At 33.6% G+C, this 25,649-nt stretch overlaps 2 protein-coding genes and 1 long non-coding RNA gene across 6 annotated transcripts in view; 1 reads left to right on the top strand and 2 right to left on the bottom strand.

The window, feature by feature from the left end:
* LOC140054857 (ribosomal oxygenase 2-like) overlaps positions 1–25,649 on the top strand; it is a 72,899-nt gene that overhangs the window by 7,749 nt on the left and 39,501 nt on the right. The window contains exons 1-3 of one of the 4 annotated variants that reach the window (XM_072099957.1): positions 5,421–5,454; positions 10,799–10,869; positions 11,616–11,874. The exons of 2 other annotated variants lie outside the window; for them this stretch is intronic. The gene's annotated coding sequence lies outside the window, so the exon portion shown is untranslated. Of the gene's footprint in view, positions 1–5,420; positions 5,455–10,798; positions 10,870–11,615; positions 11,875–25,649 lie in introns of those variants that run through there. One more of the 4 variants, XM_072099956.1, reaches the window with a different exon arrangement.
* On the bottom strand, positions 3,033–25,061 carry LOC140054861 (uncharacterized). The gene is made up of 3 exons (XR_011846581.1): positions 25,041–25,061; positions 6,171–6,246; positions 3,033–3,085 (listed from the first exon to the last, which is right to left on the bottom strand). It is a non-coding gene; the product is annotated as an uncharacterized lncRNA (long non-coding RNA).
* On the bottom strand, positions 12,324–17,329 carry LOC140054788 (uncharacterized). Its single transcript, XM_072099879.1, has 2 exons — positions 17,234–17,329; positions 12,324–14,483 (listed from the first exon to the last, which is right to left on the bottom strand). The coding sequence occupies exon 2, from the start codon at positions 14,481–14,483 to the stop codon at positions 12,324–12,326; it is 2,160 nt and encodes a 719-aa protein (XP_071955980.1). The 5' UTR covers positions 17,234–17,329.

The raw sequence follows: 25,649 nt of genomic DNA, 5'->3' as shown, positions 1-25,649 counted from the left end.
ATGTGCTGTGCATTTTATTACCAAAGCATGAAACTTGGCACAAAGTTTCTTTAATGTATTTAGATTCAAAATATCGGGGGGTGCCAAGCGTCCAACGTCCGGTATGGCGGCCATCTTGATTTCAAAATGGCCACCATAAAAACAAAAAATGTTCATATCTTGGCAACTATACATATTAGAGACTTAATTATGGTCTCAAATTGTTCACAAACTATATATTTCTATTTGCTCTAATGAAAATTTTCGTCCAAAAATGACCGGAAATGACGTTTCTTTCAGTTTGCCCTTTGACCTCGTATTTGTATCTCTGTAACTACTGGTCATTTTCAATCGATTTTGGTGTCATTTTGTTCAGAATAAATACATTTATATTTGTAGTAATGAAACATTCTCACATAAAATGACCGGAAATACAATTTATGACCTTTGACATTTATTTATTGATTTTTAATTAGGTGAATATACTGTATGTGGTTTTTGTTGGTCTTTGAACTTTGACCTGATAGGCGTAATTATATTAAATGATTAATGGACTTAAATTGTATATAGTACATAAAATTGGTAAACATTGTGCTTGGTGGTACCATTAGTTCAATGATGTTGGCACCTTCTGATTCGCTAAAAGTTTTAATAGTTTGACAGAGGAAATAACATACATGTTATGGAATACCGTAAAACCTCGAAAAGGTGATAGTATGAGCTTCTTTTCGAGATGGACTGTATTTGAATGTCAAATGAAAAGTATGATGATCGTGTTTATATCAATATATTATTAATGACCTTACAAAGAACCCTTTATATTTCAACAATCAAGCCTCAGTTATTCTACAATTTATTGTTTTCCAAGTGGTATTTTGATTGTATCTTCTTTTTGTATGCTTCCTTGGTTAATATGGTCCTACTCCTCCTTCTTTGTCTGTATGGTCTTATACCCCATTCTTTGTCTGTGGATGGTCTTATACCCCATTCTTTGTCTGTGGATGGTCTTATACCCCTTCTTTGTCTGTGGATGGTCTTACACCCCCTTCTGTGCGTGTTGATGGTATTACACCCCTTTCTTTGTGTGTGGATGGTCTTACATCCCTTTCTTTGCATGTAGATGGTCTTCCACCCCTTCTTTGTCTGTGGATGGTCCTACACTTCCTTCTTTGTCTGTGGATGGTCCTACACCCCTTCTTTGTCTGTGGATGGTCCTAAAACCCCTTCTTTGTCTGTGGATGGTCTTATACCCCCTTCTTTGTCTGTAAGTGGTCCTATACCCTTTCTTTGTCAGTGGATGGTCTTACACCCGCTTCTTTGTCTGTGGATGGTCCTACACCCCCTTCTTTGTCTGTGGATGGTCCTACACCCCCTTCTTTGTCTGTGGATGGTCTTACACCCTTTTCTTTGTCTGTGGACGGTATTATACCCCCTTCTGTGCCTGTTGATGGTATTACACCCTTTGTTTTGTCTGTTGATGGTATTACACCCTTTTCTTTGTCTGTTGATGGTATTACACCCTTTTCTTTGTCTGTTGATGGTATTACACCCTTTTCTTTGTCTGTGGATGGTATTACACCCCTTTTTTTGTGTGTGGATGGTATTACACCCCTTTTTTGTGTGTGGATGGTCTACACCTTTTTCTTTGTGTGTGGATGGTCTTACACCCCTTCTTTGTATGTGGATGGTCTTACACCCCCTTCTTTCTCTGTCGATGGTCTTATACCCCTTCTTTGTCTGTGGATGGTCTTATACCCCCTTCTTTGTCTGTGGATGGTCCTACATCCCCTTCTTTGTCTGTGGATGGTCCTACATCCCCTTCTTTGTCTGTGGATGGTCCTACACCCCCTTCTTTGTCTGTGGATGGTCCTACACCACCTTGTCTTATACCCCCTTCTTTGTCTGTGGAGGGTCCTACGCCCCCTTCTTTGTCTGTAAGTGGTTCTATACCCCCTTCTTTGTCAGTGAATGGTCTTACACCCCCTTCTTTGTCTGTGGAGGGTCCTACGCCCCCTTCTTTGTCTGTGGATGGTCTTACACCCCTTCTTTGTCTGTGGATGGTCTTACACCCCCTTCTTTGTCTGTGGATGGTCCTACACCCCCTTCTTTGTCTGTAGATGGCCTTACACCCCTTTCTTTGTCTGTGGATGGTCTTACAGTATACCCCCTTCTTTGTGTGTGGATGGTCTTACATCCCCTTCTTTGTCTGTGGATGGTCTTACACCCCCTTCTTTGTCTGTGGATGGTCTTACACCCCCTTCTTTGTCTGTAAGTGGTCCTATACCCACTTCTTTGTCTGTAAGTGGTCCTATACCCACTTCTTTGTCAGTGGATGGTCTTACACCCCCTTCTTTGTCTGTGGAGGGTCCTATGCCCCCTTCTTTGTCTGTAGATGGCCTTACACCCCTTTCTTTGTCTGTGGATGGTCTTATACCCCCTTCTTTGTGTGTGGATGGTCTTACACCCCCTTTGTCTGTGGATGGTCTTATACCTCCTTCTTTGTCTGTAAGTGGTCCTATATATCCCCTTCTTTGTCAGTGGATGGTCTTACACCCCCTTCTTTGTCTGTGGATGGTCTTACACCCCCTTCTTTGTCTGTGAATGGTCTTACACCCCCTTCTTTGTCTGTGGATGGTCCTACACCCCCTTCTTTGTCTGTAGATGGCCTTCCCCTTTCTTTGTCTGTGGATGGTCTTATACCCCCTTCTTTGTCTGTGGATGGTCTTATACCCCCTTCTTTGTCTGTGGATGGTCTTATACCCCCTTCTTTGTCTGTGGATGGTCTGGACCCACTACTTTGATTGATTAAATCAGACAATCAACAGATTACAACAGCATTACACATTAATATTTGAAAATAAAATATAATATAGAATATACATATATATATATATATAGAAGATTGTTTTCCTGCCGGCAACAAGCTCAGAAAAATATTTAACAGAAATACCTTGAAACTAAGCTACAGTTGCATGCCCAGCGTAGACAAAGTAATTACCTACCTTATCTACTGAAACCAACGCGAAAACAAGCGGATGTAACTGCCGCAATCCCAATGAATGCCCGCTCCCAGGTAACTGCCTAACAAAAGGTGTAGTTTACCAAGCTACAGTAAAGAGAGAAGATTCATCAAAAGAAGAAACATATGTCGGACTAACTGAAAACCAGTTTAAAACCAGATACAGAAACCATACGTCTTCATTCCGGAACGAAAATCTAAGAAACGCACCGGAACTCAGTAAATATATATGGACACTTTAAAGGGGGGTTCCGGGTTTAAATTGAATAGTAAAAAATGTAAAATATATTTGTTTGTCTCTTGAACGGTAAAAGTTTCAATTTATATAAGCGCCCAGTGAAGCAGAACGAAGGCTGTGAAATGAGGCCAGATTACAAGTGCAGCTACGGCAAAATCACACTGTGGTTACAGAATACGAAATTCGTGAAATGGTCAATCTTCCGACGACTCGTTATCATTAACCATATCAATTACTTTTGTAAAATTATACTTATCTTATGTAATTTTAGTCGGTCTTCCCATTTATAAAATCAATTTTCTATGAAAATCCATCAAAACAGTGAAAAATTAGATAAGTTTGCACTTTACGTTTGCCGATTTTCGCACTGACTTAGGGAAAGCCTTCAAAATCAATGAAGCGTAACGTATACAATCCTGCACCACCTGCTGAGCGAGGAGAGCGAGACGACGATACACGTGCTCTCTCTGCCCATGCCTGGCATCGTCACGTGATAAGCAGATACAGTATACAATACCAAACTGGTCGGGTCGAGTATACCCCGTCTATATCACAACATGAACGATGTACAGTATTTGATTGAAGGTCGACTCAACCTACCGGAATGGTATAGATAATATAGCTCGAATGAAAGAGTTGGAATATTTGTAAACATAAGTACAGTATTGCTAATTTTAACAAGTGTAGCCTATAGTAAAAGGCCTGGTAGTATCAATTCGCATAGGGTCTACTACACTAGCTAGCTCAATTTTTAACTGGGCCGGATCGGCTAGGCTAGGCTAGCTAGGTCTCCTTCCTACTACCGGTCTACTTGCTTGATGCAGTATCCGCTTTTTTGGAGAGTAAACTAACTAGGCCTACTTATTAGACGTGCGGACGGCGATCGGACCTTGTTTTGCCTCAATATTTACAGCCGATTTTTGTAGAACGTTTTAGGTTTAGGCCTAGATTGTTTAGGAGTTTGGTTTTGATAGGATGGGTTTGGAATCCACTGAGTTTTGTTATTTATGGGCCAATCGTTTAGTAATAGGCTAGCTAGGCCCATGAATGATGGCCCCAATGCAATGTTTTAACGTAGCCATCGTGGCATGGAATCCCTAGTCAGAAATGGCTCTCACCCCGGCATGAATAAAATGATTTAGGCTAGGCCTAGCCTACTAGTACGTGAAGCCGATATACGATCTGTACTATTAATTCGAGGTATAAAAATAGTATAATTTATGACTCCGTAATCTGTACTAAATTTTGTATTTCATTAAATGTCAAATAAATATATGCTACTACTGTTATTATTACACTTTAGGCCTAGCTTAGCAAATCTACAAAAAAATGTATTTCACAATGATCGGGTGGTCATCGTTTGACAGAGGAGAGAGAACATAACGTACAAGCTTGACGTCGCGAGTTTGGAATCCACTGATGACGTGATTTTGTGAATATCTCATGAATATTAATGAGCTTCCCTAAGCTGCTGAAAAACAGACTTTCCATGAATTTACCCTAAAATGTATATGAAATTTAATTTTTTTAATTTCTCGTTATTACTTCTTCATTCTGACATGTCTATATTGTTATAATGTTTTTTATTTAATAAATAAACGATATTTAAAAGCAATTTTAAACCCAGAATCCCCCTTTAAGACTCTAAAACAAATTACTCAATTAAATGGAAAATGATAAAGAAATGCAAACCTTACTCAAATATTAACAAAAGATGTAATTTATGTATATATGAAAAGTATATTATTATATGTCAACCAGAGCTATTCTCACTGAACCGTAAGAACGAGTTAGTCTCTACTTGTAGACATAGGAAAAAATTCTTACTAAATTGTAGATCCAAATAGTTTATCTAAAACAATAGGCTATTGTATACGACTTCCTGATGACTCACTTCTATTAAGCACTATGAGACAACTGTGTCACTTATGTTTTATATTTCACCTGAAGAGTGCGGCCAGCTACATGCTGGTCGTACGAAACAAATTTGTAGTGATTTAAACAATGAAGTAACCAAGTTTTCTGCTGTTATTTTATTTATATATATATATATATCGTATACAATAGTCTTGCACTGATGAAGGGCTAGTGTTCCCCGAAAGCTCTGCTAACTTTTCTGGCTGTTTACTGTATCGTTTTGATTTAGCTTTTCGCTTTTTATTTTTGTATCTCCATTGAGATCCAGTCACTGATACCCACAGCATTGTAATTTTTTTCAGTAATTTGCCTTTGGATTTATATATATATATATATCATGGAGGTATAAACATTTTTTCTATTTTTATACCTCCATGTATATATATACAAATATTATTTTATAATTAGAGTATAGCATTTTAATAATACCTACTGTGAGGTTTAATCTATATTATAATAGCCTAAACCACAAAACTTATACTTGTGCTGGGGCACCTTCTAATTCTCCCAAAAATGGATAGGCTATTTTTAGAGCATGGCGATTTTCCACAAAAAAAGGAGTTGCATTAGACCAATTTCTTTGAAATAGCCAAATGCCTCAACACAGGTTGGTAAATGTTCAATCACTTTTAATTCACATTGTACATTGAGAATGTCTTATTATCATCAATCATGAATTATTTTGTATATTTAAAGCATGTCTATTGCTAAACTAGGCCTATGTTAGTTGCTGGCCTACCTTACATTATGCCTTGGATCTTTAGGATTTCTTATTAGGTTGAACTATTAAAAATCAATAGGCCTAGAAATATCAGCTGGTTTTAAAGCTAGCTATTGTATATTACCTATCTACAAACAACAACTTGTTTATAGGACAGGTACTGTATCATTCAGTAAGTAAACAACAAAAGTTAATCAATGAATTTAAAAGAGCTTTAGATATTTGCTTATTAGCAGTAATACAGTTTTCTATTTAATTTAACAATTTGAAGACAATTATTCAGATCTACTACTAACCTTAAAATCCTGTACTTTAGCTTTAGTTGTTCAACGTTCAATGTGTCTATTCATTCTGTTCTCACACTATATAGAACTGCAATGCAGGAAAAGGGAATGATAGTTAGTAGGAAATGACACTGTATTATTATATTATGAAAGTAATGTGTTCTCTTGTTTTTATTTCAATGTTTACTATGTTCGTTTGGCTAAGTGTTCTCATATGTGCTAGCGTTTTTAAAGTGAGTACTTTACTTATTTTTTTTACTGATAATGGATAATTTATTTATCATAAATTTGGGGCGTAATAATGTTCTAATGTGCATGCTTTTAATGTGCGGCGATATACATCCAAATCCTGGTCCGGAACAGTTTACAGTTTGCCATATTAACATACGTAGTCTAATCGTTCCAGGTAAACTAGCTGAAATTCAACACCTAGCAAATTTAAATAACTATGATATTATTGCTTTAACAGAAACATGGCTAGATCAAACTATCTTGAACCATGACATTTTACTAGACGGTTATCAAGAACCTATTAGAAATGATAGAAACCGCCATGGCGGCGGATGTGCTTTTTACATATCTAATTCTATACACTTAGTTAATTCCCATATTTGTAATGATCTCTTGTCAGATGTGATAAGGTGTGAAATACAAGTTTCAAACTGGACGATTTTGACTTATGTATGTTATAGGCCACCACAAAGTGATGTTCAATCTGATCAGGATCTACTTGACTATTTTCAAAACAGTACTAATAACTTTGTTTTGTCTCGACACAGCTTAACTTTAATGATGGGCGATATGAATGCTCAAAATAACAACTGGTACAATGATGGAAACACAAATAGATTTGGAAAATCATTTTACGAATTTTTACAACAAAACGGTTTAACTCAACACATCAATATGCCAACACGTTGTATAAAAGACCAACGGTCTTGTATTGACCATATAGTTACTAGTCAAAATGTATATATTAATGATTTTGGTGCATTGTGCCCACTTTTAAATTGTGATCACAGTCCAGTATATGCAAATATTGATATTCGTATCACACGGGACAAGCCATACAATCGTAAAATATATCTTTTTGAAAAAACTGATTTTAATTTATATCGTAATGCTCTTAATTCTGTAAATTGGGAAGAAGTTTATTCATCTTCAAAGGTTGAAGATGTTTGTCATAATTGGATTGACTTATTTAATAATTGTGTTGATAACTATATTATATCTAAAATTATAACTGTGCGTCCTAATGACAAGCCTTGGATTAATGCGCATATTAGAACTCTTATTCGCAAAAGAAATCGCGCCCATTCCACTCGAAATAACTCAAATTCGCATATGCAACGTTTTAAGAAAATTCGCGCAAAAGTTGTTAAAGCAATAAGAAAAGCTAAACAAACTTTTTTGGATAAACAATTTGATTTATTAATGAATAAAAACTGTGATTCAAAAACTTGGTGGTCTACCATAAATTCAGTTTGTAATTCCAAACAATATTATAAGATTCCTCCAATCAAATTAAACGATGATGTCCTAACTTTAAATAGTGAGAAAGTTAAAGCGTTTAACAATTATTTTAAATCTCAATCGTTTATTCCTAATCATGATGATTTTCCTTCGGACTTCACATATAGAACTGCATCGAGACTCTCAACTCTCAAATTATCTGTTGATGAGATCATGAAATTATTAACTATGCTGGATAAAAACAAGGCGATGGGACCTGATGAAATTCACAGTATCATACTAATAGAATCTGCTGAAATTATTGCACCCCATTTGACAAAGCTTTATAACTTCTGCATAAGCCAAGGATATTTTCCTGTGGAATGGAAAAAATCAAATGTCATTCCTCTGCATAAAAAAGGCAATAAATCCCTTATTGAGAACTACCGCCCTATATCCATACTTTCCAACTTTGCAAAAATTTTTGAGCGTGCAGTTTTTGATATAGTATATAAATACTTTGTGGATAATAAACTTCTTACTCAATTCCAATCTGGTTTTACACCAGGTGACTCGACAACGTATCAACTTCTTTATCTTATAGATACATTTAATAGAGCTTTAGATTTAAGGAAAGAAGTAATCTCGGTATTTTTGGATATTTCCAAAGCCTTCGATAAAGTTTGGCATAATGGGATTATATACAAATTAAATCAATATGGAATTAATGGCACTCTTCTAAAATGGTTCCAAAGTTACTTAAACTCACGTGAGCAACGTGTTATTATTGAAGGAACTACCAGTCCTTGGGTGACCATTACAGCAGGAGTACCCCAAGGATCTGTTTTGGGTCCATTTTTATTTATTGTATTCATAAATGATATGGTTGATAATATCAAATCTAATATTAGTTTATATGCAGATGATACTTCGTTATATGATATTTGTACAGATCGTAATATTTCAGAACAAAAATTAAATGGTGATCTTAATGTCATTTATAATTGGGCAAAAAAATGGAAAGTAACATTCAATGCTAACAAAACGAAAGCTATACTGTTTACACGTAAACATTTAGATAACTATGTTAGTTTAAATTTCAATAATGTAAATCTACAATTTGTAAATGATCATAGGCATCTTGGTGTAATGCTTAATGCAAAACTCAAGTGGGATTCCCATATCCAATCTGTAATTAACAAAGCGTCTTTATCTTTAAATATGCTACGTCGTGTCAAACATATTCTACCTCGACAGGCTCTCTGTCACATTTACATATCACACGTTAGACCATTAATGGAATATGCAGCTCCTGTTTGGTGTAATATCCCAGTTAAATTAAGTGATGAACTAGAAAATATCCAGATTTCTGCAGGTAGAATATGTACTGGTGCGTGGAAACATACAAGTCATAATGCATTAAGACAAGAATTAGGCTGGTTATCATTGGAAAAACGTAGACAATTTCTTAACCTAATACTGTTTTTTAAAATTATTCATAAGTTAACACCAGTGTATCTTTACTCCTTATTTAATTTTTCTGACAATATTGAAGTTTATAATTTGCGTAACATCCGAAATATAATAATTCCATTTTGTAAGACCACATCATATCGTTTATCTTTTGTCCCATCTATTATAACACATTGGAATGAGTTAAATAATGAAATAAAAAATTCCTCATTTCTTGTTGAGTTTAAAAAATTGCTACTGAAATCCAATTTGTTTGAAACAAAAAAACGTTCTTATTATGATACAGGTGATAAGAAGATTAACCAAATTCACACTAGAATCCGACTTGGTTTCAGCTGTCTCAATTCGCATTTATTCTTACATGGACTTCGGGACAATCCAAATTGTACTTGTGGCTTTAATGTTGAGAATCCGCTTCATTTCTTATGTTACTGCCCTAATTATAATACACAAAGAGATATTCTACTTGTAAGCGCTAACTCAATTATTGAGGATATCTTAGCCAAGGATTTTTCTTTAACATTTAATTTTACATTTTTAAGTGAAATTTTTATTTTTGGTTCCGATCTTCTTTCGAATTGTGAAAATGCTTTATTATTTTATTATGTACAACAATTTCTTGTTAATTCTGGAAGATTTAATTGATGTTTCTGTTAGTTATTTTAAAATGTTGTATTTGTTAATCTGAGGCGCCTTGAAGCTAAGATGGTTCCATCTTGTAAGGCGCCTCTGTGTAATATACTGAATAAAAAAAAAAAAAAAAAAAAAGTAATGTTTTGGAATTTCCAGAATATATCGTAAGGCATTTAATGAAGGTACAGACCATCTTAAAATTATGCGACAAAAATATTGCACGGGTGTTGAGTGAGTGGCCGAGCGGTTAAGACAGTGGAACCGTAATTACGTAGCCATAACATCGGCAGGGATTCGATGCTCACTCACTCCATGGTTCTGATGGTAGAACGAGTCTTCTCGGATAAGGACTATAAACCGTAGGTCCAGTGTACACATCTAGCTCGTGTGCACTTTAAAGAACCTAGTACATCTTTCGAGACGAGTAGGGGGTTACCCCGGTGTATTAGTACATCACAGCCACTGACCTCTGGGAGACCAGTCTTTGACTGAAGAGGTTACCCAGTATAAATATAAATTTCAATTTCAATAGATGATTAGAAACTGCTATATGGCTTATAAAGCACAGCAAAGTGTATGTTTTAAACATTTAAACATGCAAAACTTTTTAGATTATACATTTTATTTGAAGTTCAATCAAAACTACAGAATGTATATACTATAATGAATCATAGTCTACTATTACCTTATAGACAACAATGATATTGCTGTCTTACTACATTACCCTTAAAATCCAGGTCTGTAGTTTAAATGTGTCCATTCAGTGTATCCTGACATTGTATTCTATGAAAAATAGCTCGGAAATGACAGTGTATATTAGATTATTATATTATGAGAGTCATGTTTTGGAATTTTCAGAATGGTAAATTTCATAATGGATCATTGTAATTAATCCACAGCAAAGTTTATAGTGAAAACAAACTGTTTTATTATGAGTTTTATAAGTTTCATAAAAACTATACAGAATAAAATGAGTTGCATTCCATTAGGATTTGTTACATTTTCTGGCCACATGATATGAATAAATTATTCATCATATATCATCAATACATTTATTATTTTGTACAACTTTATTCTTGCAGGTGAAGTTATGAAAGATATCTGCAAGGAAAAAAATAAATCATCTAATGTAGAAAATATTGAAGAAAACTGGGTAATTAATTTTCTTTTATAACAATTACAAATTTAGCCCGTTACGCTAGGCTAATAAAAAGTGGCTTCGGTCGGTCGATGGGTAATAGTTGAAAGGGACTAGCCTCGGCCACTGACTGGAAACAAAGTGATCTATGAACGACCGAAGAACGCTAGGGATTCAGATGTATGAAACGCAAATAATGCCTTTATAACAAGTAATGTTCTTCTTTTATGCAGTACACTTTGAATATAATAGGCCATTTTGTAATTTTAACAAAGTTATTCACTTCTGTATTAAAAAAACCAGAAAAATATGTTTTCACTTATAAAATGACAAAATTAATTGTTAAATAATCAACCAAAAATTCATTTGGCTGGCAGCTGACTATTTTTTTATTTAAATTACAGTTTTTTTATGTAAATAATTTTTCTGCAGTCATTTCAGTTGCTGGTTGTGAAGGGCTAAATTAATAATTTATAAGCTACTAACCATCAAATACTGTAGAAAGGTTTTAGCCAGCTTTACTGACGTTCATCTTTAGTGACCATCATCTTTACTCACAATTGCATAGGGATGTTATTTTTTTGTTGGCATTACTGTGGCCAAAATGAACCACTGCTGTAACTGATCCTGTAGCTACAATAATTCACTTTATATTCAAAACAAAAACCAGCTTTGTGGTTTATGAATGGTTAAATGTATTTTAATATTCCTTAGAGCATTAATTAAGAACTAATAATAATTTTGATAATTTTTTTTGTCAGAATCGGATGTCTATGTACGCCAACACTCAGAATCTGATAAATGTGGCTGTACATTGAAACTGTTTGAATTTAATAAATACTTTTCAATATATGGAGATGATTTTATAATCTATGATTATAACAAACCATTAGTGTTACAAGCTGAGCTAGAGTGCATTTGACGTTGTGGTTGACTCTCTATTTCTAACAAACGACTGCCAACAAAAAACGGCTGAAACTGTCAAGTTTATTTGTAAAAAGAAGATTATCATGTGTACAGGTATGTATGTTGATTTATGTACCATGAATAATCATTTAAATAAACCAAATAACACTATAGTAGAGGTAAACAATTGTATAGCAATTGTTATTTAACTTTTTATTTAACTAAACTATTCTTGAAGCTGTACTGCTAAATGTTATCTATCTTGTAAAAAAAGCTTTTGTTCATTTATTTTTCCCATTAATTAATTTGACATATTGTACAAACAGAAATGATAAAAAACCATTGAAATGTTTAAGTAATAATAAATAATAATAAGATTTTTATAGCGCACACACATACTTCATCAAGTATAATGTTTACATTTTTTTTAAACCACAACTACTAGTACTAATTAAAATTTTTTTACATATTTTAGTTACAAATTTTTACAAAAATAACATTAGCTTCCAATTCATCCTAAACTAGTAAATCATCATTTGTATTAAGAACTAACAGTGTGCTAATCAATAATTATATATTTTTACATTTTTTGTTTCTTTGTTTGCTACGGCTACCCTCCTTGGTCTGTTAGATATTAAGGTTAATCCACCGGGAACATTTAAATCACCATAAGCATCAATTCGTTTGATAAAAACTCCATTTTTATCAAATAATTGTAGTTTGTTATAACTTGATACCAGCATGTTTTCATCAGAATCAGTGGTTATGTTATAAGGACCATTAACATAACCATCTTCAACACCACTGCCTACAAGGAATCTTATAAACTTGCCATTTGCATCAAACATTTGTATTCTGCTATTTCCAAATTCTGCAATAATCAAGTTTCCATTCTTTGTAAGGGTAGCTCCTTCTGGTTGATCTATTTTGCCCATTCTGCTGCCATGTGAACCTATTTTACCAACAAGTCTGCCATTATCAACATTAAATTTGAACACACAATGACATTCAGGGTCTGCAACATACATGGTTCTAGTTTCCTTATTCACTGTCAATCCACGTGGGTCTTTTAATGTTCCTTGACCAATTGTACAAATTTGTTGAAATTGATCATCACACATGACAACATTTTTGTTCAAAAAGTCACTATACACAATGTGACCATCACCTATTTGATGCATACGATAAACATTTACATATTCTGGTACCTCTATTCTACTAATAAATGAATATTCTTGATTGAACTTCAATAAATCTTTACTAAAACTAGATACAATTATACATCCATCTTTATCTAATATTACATCTGCTACTTGCTCACTCATTTTAAACTGTTCTATATCAATGGTATGTACAAGTCCTAGTGCTTCCACCTTGATATCCACTGGTGAACTTTTGATGTGCACACCGCCAGTGGTGATCATCATCTTCCATTCTCCTTCTTTATGGCATCTTCCTTTTATTTTGTACTCTCCACTTCCTTGATGTTTCACTGTAGTGATTGATTCTTCACCTGCTTCATTAATTAATGTGGTAGACAAGTGAGATTTCTTATTTCTTACTGAACTTGAGACAACTTTCACTTCAAACGGCTGTCCTTTTGTGACTGTAATAGGTTCTTTATCTTTATCAGAAACCTCATATGGACATTCAGCATTTGAAATTTTACCAATACCATCTAAATTTATCACTTTATCCAAGTTTTTAGCTGGAATGAAAGTAGGTGTGATAATTTTCTTGAATATTGATTCATCAAAGTTTGGTTTCAAAACTTCATCTTTAACAACATTGACATTTGCCTCATGGGATTTAAGTGTTTCTCTTTCATCTGGTTTGTTCATCATTGTGTTAATTAATGGTGACATCTCATTAACTTTTATTAACTTTGAGTCAATATTTTTAACTCGATCATCAACAACTTCTTCATTTTCTTTTTCAATTTTGTCAAGATCTGTCATCATTGCTCTGCTTTTTTCCTGAATCTTTTTCATAATGTTTTTTTCTTGCAATCTAATTGCTGTTCTGCATATCTGTATTCGAGATTTAAAGTCTGAACTTTCTTTAGTTATGGTATCACGTGTTGCTTTTAGTTTTCCTTTAATTTCTTCAGCAGTTTTTATAACTTTTCTAGCATTTTGGTTAAACTCATCTACAGCAATCATGTATGGGACCACATTATGTTCATTTTGATAACAACGAAGAACATATTCACATTTCTTACATCCACTTTTAGAACAAGTTTTGCAATAAAATTCAAGCATGCAGTCTCCATGGATTTTACATTTATTTGGTAAATCATCTACCACATTTTTATCCAGTTTGTACAATGAATGGTCTTTCAATACAGGGATTATTTTATGCTGATGGATGCATTGTCCACATAGATACATTTGACATTCAGAGCAGTAGTATTCAGGTTGATTATCATCACAACTTAAACATTTTGTTGGTTTTTCAGATTCAATCTTCTCAACATACTCAACTTGATCACTTAACATTTCATTGGTAGTAAGATCTTTCAAATCAACTTGATTTAACTCATCATGCAGTGTACAGCATTTTGGACATTTTATTTTGCCTCTTGTTTTAAATAAACCCTGCAGGCAATGAAGACAGTAACTATGGAGACACTCAAGTGTTTTTGGTTCTGTCAGTCTTTCCAGACAGATTGCACATTCAAGATCATGTTTGTCCAAAAATTGTAATGCCTTTTGTTTAGACATCTGTAAAAAATTCAACAAATGCATGTTCTATAAACTATCTATATTTTTTGTCTGCCATACATACAAATAAAGTACTCACAAGCAAAGAATATAAATTTGGCCCTAATTATAAAATAAATTTCAATTGGCAAATATTTAAGTTGATTGACTTAAGTTAAGATATAAATTTATAACTTTTTTCTAATTATAAGGTGTGAGTATGATGAAGTGTTTTAAGATAAGGGGTGTAAAGAACCTGCCTAAATCTCTATCCTATCCCAGGTAGGGCCAGGCTTAAACATAAACGCCGTGGCTAAAGATACGGTACCGTATCCTAACTTCTGCTTACTAAAGGTACGGTAAAATTGCATGACGTCATAATCAGCCAATGGGGTGCTGGTACGTGTGTGACGTCATCGTATAAGCTCTTTGGATTTTTTTTCATATCGCGTCTGTGTAGAAAATGCCTATGGCGGCAACAGGCTGCATGGATGTGTGGGCTGATTCTGTGACTCAGCCCTGGGGCTAGACCCAGAAATGTTGAATCCAGAAGTTTAATAACGGGCAACAACGTCGATGCTTTAGTAATAAAGCAAGTTCATGTGGTTGGTGGCAGTGGTGGCGCCAGGATGTTCCCGACGCGGGGGCTACATTCCCCGACGAGGGGGCTATGCGAGCAAAGCGAGCATCACTAGGCTGGGGGCCAGGGGGCCGCCAAGGGCCCCCGGTGGGGGTCCAGGGGGCTAAGGCCCTGGAAGCAACGTTCTAGCGTCATTTGAGGTCATTTTAATCAGATTTAGGGTAGCCATTTTTTCCATTTTTTATAATGCATAAATAAAATACTGCGTGCAAAAAAACGATGCGCGATGACTGTTTCAAAAATAAAAGTTCAAAGAAAATTTAGAAAAATAGAGTTGGAGGTCCCGGAAATTGGACTTATTATACTTCAAAACATGAAACAAAATATATCCCTATCATGGTTGTGATTGAGCTAAGAAATGTTTGAAAAATAGAGATGTTAGGTCCCGGAAAATGCACTTCTTGTACTTCGAAATATGACCAGCTTTATTGTTGGGGATGAGCTAAGAAAATGTTGAAAACTAGAGCTGCAGGTCTTCAAAAAATTGCATTTCATACTTTGGAAACATCAGGCCTAGAGGCTTAAAAAACGCAAGTAGACCTTTTTCAGTCGGGGAAATAAGTTTATTCCTCCCAAGTGTATGCGTGCGTACTATCTGGACTTCCGAGTGGTGAGAAATTCATGACATACAGGACATTGAAAATGTAATAACTTAGCTATAATAAGATGTTTGCTAAGCGAAAATGGCACGTTTTTTTTGTTTAGTAATGGATGAAACATTTATTTTAGGTGCCCCACGGTACAGAAGGTTACTTGTAAATTAAAAAATTGGTGAACATACGAACAATTAACTTAATTTTTTTTTGCTGTAGTGTAGTGTACGTCGACACAGTACACAACGTAACCGTCGGTAAACTTTGCCTGGAAAATAACTACAGTACACATTTTGGTCCCCCGATGGAACATGATATCACGCGTCTCGACCCAACGTTGAACGATTCGTACAAAGGGATACCGCCAGACAAGTGCGTACCTAGCTATTGTTTAGTAGTAAGTTAGATCGCTGGCAATAATGAATGCATATAAAGTGCATAATATCACTCTGACGTACTCTCACGGTCAATGAAAAGTCGCGGTTTTCTAGGTGCTGAAGCTAGCTACGAAGTGAACGCGAACGCTTTTTACTGTATATTATATTCCCCGACAAAAAGTACCCGTGTTCCCTTCGGTAAACCGTCGGTAAACTTCGCCTGGAAAATAACTACATTACACATTTCAGTCCCTGGATGGAACTTGATATCACGCGTCTCGACCCAATGTTGAACGATTCGTACAATGGGATACCGCCAGACAAGTGCGTACCTAGCTAATGTTTAGTAGTAAGTTAGATCGCTGGCAATAATGAATGCATAAAAGTGCATAATAGCCCTCTGACGTACTCTCACGGTCAATGGAACGTCGTGGTTTTCTAGGCGCTGTATGAAGTGAACGCGAACGTTTTTTACTGTATATTATATTCCCCGACAAAAAGTACCCGTGTTCCCCGACGGGGGGGGGCTAGGCTCCCCGATGAGGGGGCTAGAGCCCCCGTAGCCATAAACAACAAGCAAATGCGGACATTAAGGGGCCCTCAAATACTATGATTTAGACAGTAGCCCCAGGGCTGAGTGAGTCACAGAAATCAGCGTACACGTACATGCAGCTGTCCCCAGCCTGGCACCGCTTTCTCTACACAAACAAACTCATATAATGAGGTTATAGTACGTAGTAAGTAGGCCTAGGCCTCTTTTGAAACGGTTTTCTGTATTCTAGAACCAAAATCAACATGTACAGACGTAGGCTACATTTAGTTTTTGTCACACACGACTGCGATAATAGCGATAAATGAAACATAAAGAAATGTTAAGCAGTTCAAATCACTGTTTTTGCGATATGAAAATAAATCCAAAGTCCTTATACGATGACGTCACACACGTACCAGCACCCCATTGACTGATTATGACGTAATGCAATTTTACCGTACCTTTAGCTAACGGAAGTTAGGATACGGTACCGTATCTTTAGTCACGGCGAAACATAAATAGTGTACAGTAATAAAATGAACAGGTATTTGCAATGCTTTTTACTCCATGTTTTACTAATAACTTTAACAAAAGAGTATACAATAAAATAATGTACATAATATACTTACGTTAATATAAGATGAATTTTAGAAATATAGTGGTGTAAATGTGAGGAGGTCCTATATGCAATGTATGTGAGCAGCTACTTTCAAGGAAGTGATGATGTCACACTCTAAAAATACTTTATTGGACTTTCCAAAATATTCACTATGCAGATTCTTTCGTTGCTGAAACCCTACGAAATAAGTTTATCAATAAATATAATATAATAAATTTTACAAAAACTGTGCACAGTATAATAGCATTTTACATGGTTATTGTGAATAAATGTTTTCTTTATTTCAAAAAAATAAAAACTCTGTATAAGCCTATCACACTTAGTTTTCCTTTCACAATGCAGTGTGCATTGGTCCATGACTATTTGTAAGTCTAAAGTCTTAACTGTGGTTAATATTGTGTGTTCCTGAAGCTGATTGGTCAGTTCCATATAAGGAACATTGGTAAAACCAATACTAAAATAATAGTATCAATAGCTGTTGCCGTTGAGTATTAAATTGATGTCTGGCATATCCCGAAAGAAAAAGAGATTATAAATTTAGTGTTTCAATATATTTATTATGTAATTATTATTGTCCACATAAAAAAGACCTTAATTGAATTGTATGGTGAGAACAATTAAATTGTAATAACTAATATAAAATAATGTACAATGACATTTTCATTTATAATACATTATAACATGAAACAAATGTGATTCTACAATATCATTTTAAAATATTCCATCGAATAGCAAAAAACAAATATTTACTGGAAAAATTGTAATTTAAAGATGTATTGTTCCCGAAAAAATTGAAAAATGATGATTAATAAAATCAGATTTTGAATAGGCCATTTTTTTGTTTTAATAAAGAATCACTTTTGCAGAAACAAAAAAATGTTGTTTTAACTTAATATAAAAAGACAAAACAAATTGTTAAATTCAATCAAAAACCCATTGGCTGGCAGCTATTTTTTGCTTTAAATTACAGGTGAATAATTGTTTTTTATCCAATTTTTGGTCAAAGGGAATATCTATTAGGGAAAATTAAAATGACATATTCAATAAACTAATTTGAAAAAAACAACTTTTTTTCATGAGGACAATAACCCTTTAAAGCAAAAAATTAACATTTTCTGTCAGACAAGGTTTTTTTTTTTTAGATTTAACCACTTACTGTATTTGGTCTTTATTTTTTTTTATACAAAAGGAACACAAGTTGGATTCAGTTAATCTGATCCTGAACAACCTTTCATTTGTCAAAATAATTTTGTGTAGTTATTTAAATTGGAAAGCTTTTACTTTGCCATCAATGTGTAGCTTATGGAGTAACAAAAAAGAGTATTTTAAATCAAAATTTCCCATGTTTGACCATTTCAAATTTACTTCATTGTCGTTTGTAACATTTGCTACAATATATTAGTGTGATATTTCTTTTTTTTACTTCATGTTCTTTTAATTTGAAATACAGTTTCATGACAATAAATATCAGTTTTATTAAGTATTTCTTGGTTTTCATTGAGGATTACCTTAGTTCCTGTTCATTGGGATAATTTTTTTTTTCCTTGCTAGTTTGACTGAAAAGTGATTCTTTTTAGAATATTGAAAAGAATATGTCAATTAATAATTATATATAGTAAATTTACTACTGCTTATAAGAAATGCTTTTAAAGGTTGCGTGTTTAATAATACACCTACTCTTCTTGGTTGATTAGATATTACTTCAATTCCTTCAGGGCGATTATCTCCAAGTATTTGTTTAATAAAAACCCCATTTTTATCAAATAATTGTACTTTACTATCACTTGATACCAGTATGTTTTCTTCAGAATCTATGGCTACATATTTTGGAAAATTAACATGGCCATCTTCTTTACCTCTGCATATAAGAATTCTCATAAACTTATCATTTCCATCAAACATTTGTATTCTGTGATTTCCACTGTCAGTCACTATCAAGTTACCCTCCTTTGTTAGTGTAACATCATATGGTCGATTCATATAGCCGCCTTTGATACCATATGACCCAATTTGACCAAGAAGTGCACCATTACCAACATTAAATTTAAACACACAATGACATTCACTATCTGCAACATACATTGTTCTAGTTTCCTTATTTACTGCCAGTCCACGTGGTTCTTTTAATGTTCCCTTACAAAATGTACGAATAATTTGTTGAAATTGATCATTACACATGACAACAGTTTTGTTTAATGTATCAGGATACACAATGTGACCATCACCCATCTGATGCATCTGATCAACCTGTATATTTTCAGGTACCTCTATTTTACCAATAAATGAATATTCTTTGTTGAACTTCAATAAATATTTACTATGACTAGATACAATTATACATCCATCTTTATCTAGTATGACATCTTCTACATTGCTCAGATCCATTGCTAGGTCTTGTATATCTGTTTTAAGATCTGTTATGTTATCAATGGTGTGTACAAGTCCTAGTGCTTCCACCTTGATATCCACTGGTGATCCTTTGATTTGTTCTCCTCTAGCAGTGATCATCATCTTCCAATCTCCTTCTTTAGGGCATCTTCCTGTTACTTTGTAATCTCCACTTCCCTGGTCTTTTACTTCAATGGCCGATTCTTCACCTGATTCATTAAATATAGTGGCAGACAATAGAGATGCATCACTTCCTACTGAATTTGAAACAGCTTTCACTTCAAATGGCTGTCCCTTTGTGACTGTAATAGATTCATCACCTTCCGCAATTTCATATGCACTTTTAACATTCACAATTTTACCAATACCTTCTAAATTTATCACATTATCCAAGTTTTTAGATGGAAGGAAACTAGGCACATTTATTTTAAAAATTGATTCATCAAAATTTGCTTCCAAAACTTCTTCATTCAAAGCATTGATATTTGCCTCATGAGATTTAAGTGTTTCTGTTTCATCTGGTTTGTTTCTTCTATTCAATAATGGCAACATCTCATTTACTTTTGTCAACCTTGCATCAATTTGTTTAACAACATCCTTAACAACTTCTTTATTTTCTTTTTCAATTTTGTCAAGATCTGTCATCATTGCTCTGCTTTTCTCCTGAATCTTTTTCATAATGTTTTTTTCTTGTAAATCAATTGCTGTTCTGCATATCTGTATTCTAGATTCAAAGTCAGAACTTTTTTTTATTTCTTCAGCAGTTTGTTTAACTTTTGTAGCATTTTGATTAAACTCATCTACAGCAATCTTGAATGGAATCACATTATGTTCATTTTGATAACAACAAAGAACATGTTCACATTTCTTGCATCCACTTTTGGTGCAAGTTCTACAACAAAATTCAAGCATGCAATCTCTGTGATATTTACATTTATTCGGCAGATCATTTTCGTCCAGTGTGTACAGTGAGTGATCTTTCAGTACAGGGATTATTTTATGCTGTTGGATACATTGTCCACATTGATAAATTTGACATTCAGAGCAGTAGTATTCAGGTTGATCATCACAGCTTAAACATGTTTGTGGTTTTTTAGTTTCAATTTTCTTAACATACTCAAGCTGATAACTTAACATTTCATTAGTAGTAAGATTTTTCAAATCAACTTGATTTAACTCATCATCATGCATCTTACAGCATTTTGGACACTTTATTTTCCCATATTTTTCAATGAAACTATGCAGGCAATGAAGACAGTAACTATGGAGACACTCAAGTGTTTTTGGTTCTGTCAGTCTTTCTAGACAGATTGCACATTCAAGATCAGTTTTGTCTAAAAATTGCAATGCCTTTTGTTCTGACATCTGTGTAAAAAACAAAAAGAACATCTGTGAGCTATCTAAATTTCATGAAAATCTACAATCGATTCTGCCTGTGGTGAAATTTCTCATAAGCAGATACCTAAATACTTTTGTATGCTGAATGTTTTACCATAAAGTTTGGGATTTTTTTGGTAATAATTTTGACAATTTGAAGTTGCATTTTATAAGGTTATTTGTACTTAATGAAGATGGTTATACATTGGGATGTGGCAACTGTGTAAGTACATAGTTAGTCGATTAGTCCATTATTCAATAGATTACCACTATTGCTATTGTTTTGTGTATTGTCCTGAATGTTAGTGTGACTGAAACACTTTGCGAAAACTTTAATTTAAAGCCTGGCTTTTATAGTTCAACCTTAGTATATTTAAAAGCCCAATGAAGCAGTGGATACTTCACCAACATATGAGCATTCAGTACAATTACGTCAGAGTTGGCCAACATTTCTGACTGATAATATAGTTATTGACCTAAACATTTTTGACAATCACAATTTATATACAAAATGCTAAAAATATTTTCTTTAATATTAAGCAAATATAAATGCCTGGAAATTGAGATTTATGCTAAAAAGTTTGGGCCATGATCTGTTTTATGTAAATATCTATATATTTTACATAAAAATGCAATATGCTCAGGCGGACAAAACATCAAGATTTGTTGTAGATCTTTTTACAGTATGAACCGTTTAATTGACATTACCCTTGGATGTGTATGAATGTTTTTATTATTTTGAGAGCACCATTTAAACAGCTATTTAAAATTTGTCTTGTTCCTGCTGCCAAAAATAAAGGTAATTCATACACATACTGCAGTATTTTCCTCTTTACTGCATTTTCTCGCAGCAGAAACGAGTCCCATTTATAAAATCAAAAATGTTTACTCAACGGAGCCTGAAAGGGATGATGTCATATTCCAAAAATAGTTCAGTTGGACTTTCCAAAATGTTTTCATTATAGTGACAGCTGCTAGCTTCCGCGACAATGTATTTTATTGATCTAGCAAAAGCAAAAGCAGATTATAACGTGGTAAACTATAATTGAAAAATCCCAGTTGGAATAACTATAGACAACTATGTTTCTTTTTCTATTTCTACTTGATACAAAATTTGAATTTGAGAGCATTTTTTTTATATAGTTGGCCTATTATTACTTGCGTTTGTGTATTGCTTATACAATGGGAGCTGAGTGTGCTTTATTCCAAATGCAATGAAAAAGGAAAACTATAGTCTGTAGTCCAACGTTTGTTCTGTCCGCAAAGCTGATTAATTGGTTCTATGGGAGATAAATTGGGTGAGACCATTAACAAATGGTTGATATCATAATGAAATATCAACAAAAATATTACTATTTATATGAATTTGTTTCAGTTGCTTGAGAATAATAAAATAAGAAAAGAGAATTGTTGATAATGTTTGAATAGTAGATTACTATATGATAATATAAAACTCCAAAAAAATGTGAAGTAAGCCAGCTATCATTCTATGTTGAACTTTAATATTATTCTCAATTTCAAGTTTCAATGATTTACTTTCTAAGCAAAAATAATATGGTGAATTTCCTTGTTTTTAGTAAAATAATCAAATTGATCCTATTATTATTATTTAAAATAGCTGGGAAAAAAAACAACAGCTGCATATTATGTTGACGGTGACAAATAATTAAATTGTTCAATAATTATATATTTTTACATTGTTACCCTGGTTTACTACGGCTACCCTTCTTGGTCTGTTGGAGATTAAGCTTAATCCACAGGGAATACTTAATCCACCATCATCTATTCGTTTGATAAAAACCCCGTTTTTATCAAATAATTGCAATTTGTGATCACTTGATACTAACATGTTTTCCTCAGAATCTATAGCTACATGACGAGGTTTAAGAACATGACCATCTTTATTACCACTGCCTACAAGAATTCTCATTATATTACCATTTGCATCAAACATTTGTATTCTGTTATTTCCATAGTCTGTAATTATCACATTCTCTTCTTTTGTAAGAGTGACACCATATGGTTGTTTCATTTTGCCTTTTTTTCTACCTATTGAACCAATTTGACCAAGAAGTATACCGTTATCAATATTAAATCTAAACACACAATGGGATTGTCTATCAGCCACATACATAATCCTAGTTTGCTTATTCACTGTCAAGCCATGTGGATATTTTAATGTTCCCTTACCAAATGTACCCATTTGTTGAAATTGATCATCACACTTAACAACAGTATTGTTCAGGTAATCACTGTACACAATGTGACCATCGCCCATTTGATGCATAAGAAAAACTTCTACATCTTCTGGTACCTCTATTCTACCGATAAATGAATATTCTTGGTTGAACTTCAATAAATGTTTATTAAGACTAGATACAATTATACATCCATCTTTATCTAGTATGACATCTTTTACTACTATGTCATTGTTATCTAATTGTAGGCATTGTACATCAATGGTATGTACAAGACCTAGTGCTTCCACCTTGATATCCACTGGTGATCCTTTGATTTGTTCTCCTCTAGCAGTTATCATCATCTTCCAATCTCCTTCTTTATGGCATCTTCCTTTTATTTTGTAGTCTCCACTTCTCTGGTGTTTTACTTCAATGGCTGATTTTTCACCTGATTCATTAAATAAACTGGCATACATTTGTAGAGATTTCTCACTTCCTGCTGAACTTGAAACTACTCTTACCTCAAATGACTGTCCCTTTGTGACTGTAATAGGTACTTTATCTTCAGCAACTTCATATGTACATTCAGCATTCGCAATTTTACCAATGCCTTCTAAATTTATAACTCTGTCCAAGTTTTTAGATGGAATGAAACTAGGCGCATTTATTCTTAAAGTTGATGATTCATCAAAATTGGTTTTCGAAAACTCATCTTTAGCAGCATTGATATTTGCTTCGTGAGATTTAAGTGTTTCTCTTTCTTCTGGTTGGTTCATCATTGTGTCAATTATTGGCAAAATCTCGTCAAATTTCAACAACTTTGAATCAATATTTCTAACTCTGTCATCAGCAAGTTCTTTATCTTCTTTGGAAATCTTGTCAAGATCTGTTATCATTGCTCTACTTTTTTCCTGAATCTTTTTGATCATATTTTTTTCTTGTAAATCAATTGCTGTTCTGCATATTTGTATTCTCGATGCAGAGTCTGAACTTTGTTTAGTTATAATACCACGGGCTGCTTTCAGTTTGTCTTTAATTTCTTCAGCACTTTTCTTAACTTCTGTAGCATTCTGATTGAACTCATCTACAGCAATCTTGAATGGAATCACATTATGTTCATTTTGATAACAACAAAGAACATGTTCACATTTGTTACATCCACTTTTAGAACAAGTTTTACAATAAAATTCAAGGATGCAGGTTCCATGATTTTTACATTTATGTAGCAGATCATCTTCCTCATTTTTATCCAATGTGTACAGTGAATGGTTTTTCAATAAAGGGATTATTTCATGCTGATGGATGCATTGTCCACATAAATACAGTTGACAATCAGAGCAGTAGTATTCAGGTTGGTTATCATCACAGCTTAAACATGTTGATGGTTTTTCTTTTTCAATCTTCTTAACATACTCAACTTGATAGCTTAACATTTCATTGCTAGTAAGATTTTTCAAGTCAAATTGATTTAGGTCATCATACATCTTACAGCATTTTGGACATTTTATTTTGCCGCTTGTTTTAATCAAACTCTGCAGGCAATGAAGACAGTAACTATGGAGACACTCAAGTGTTTTTGGTTCTGTCAGTCTTTCTAGACAGATTGCACATTCAAGATCATTTTTATCTAAAAACTGAAATGCTTTTTGTTCCGTCATCTATAAAAAAATAAAACAAATGTACTGTATGTCTCAACAGTATCTAGCATATGATTATGTTAATGCCGTATGAAAGATGTTGTGTTCTAAACATATTTTGTTGGTATTTCTAAAATATTCAGTATTATCTCTGTAACTTTAAAAACAGTTATTACAATTGATACAAACTAACAACAAATTAAACATTCTAAACATTTTAAAGTGTTACACTTACGTTTACGTTCTAGTTTTTCTTTTACAATGGAAGCATTAGTCCAAATGCGATGAGAAGGAAGTGATTATTTGTAGTCTACAGTCTACTGTATTATGATATACATTGTTAACTGTCCAAGAAGCTGATTGGTCAGTACAATGAAATCAATCAAATTATTGATTTGGTACTGTTACAGTTGGTTTATTCCAGATGTTGACAACAAATTTGGGCCCGAGTGAGGATTATGGATTTGATGTTCGAAATGTTACCATATGCATCTATAAAAACAGATACAAAAAAGGACTGAATTTATTTTACTACCTATATTGTATGATGCCAATGAATAATTATTAAAATAAGGAATCATAAAAATCATTAGAAATATTATAATCTAAAAAATAAATCATTAAAACTTGAATTCATATTTGAAATCTGTGGTACTGATACCTATATTTGGTGGTTGTATGCTTTATTGCGACTGAGTTGCTTATTAGATAATATGATAATATTAAGAAAATATTACAGTACTTTGTGGGGTTATGAATGATATCTGCAAAGATTTGTTTGGAGTTTAAGAACGTTCTTTCAAACCAGCAGTTCAGCTTATATTAATAAGAATGATTATTGATA

This window comes from Antedon mediterranea, chromosome 7 (genome assembly GCF_964355755.1).
Source record: "Antedon mediterranea chromosome 7, ecAntMedi1.1, whole genome shotgun sequence".
NCBI lineage: Eukaryota > Metazoa > Echinodermata > Crinoidea > Comatulida > Antedonidae > Antedon > Antedon mediterranea.
Note: the sequence above shows the minus strand (reverse complement) of the source record. Positions and strands in the feature narration are given on the sequence as shown.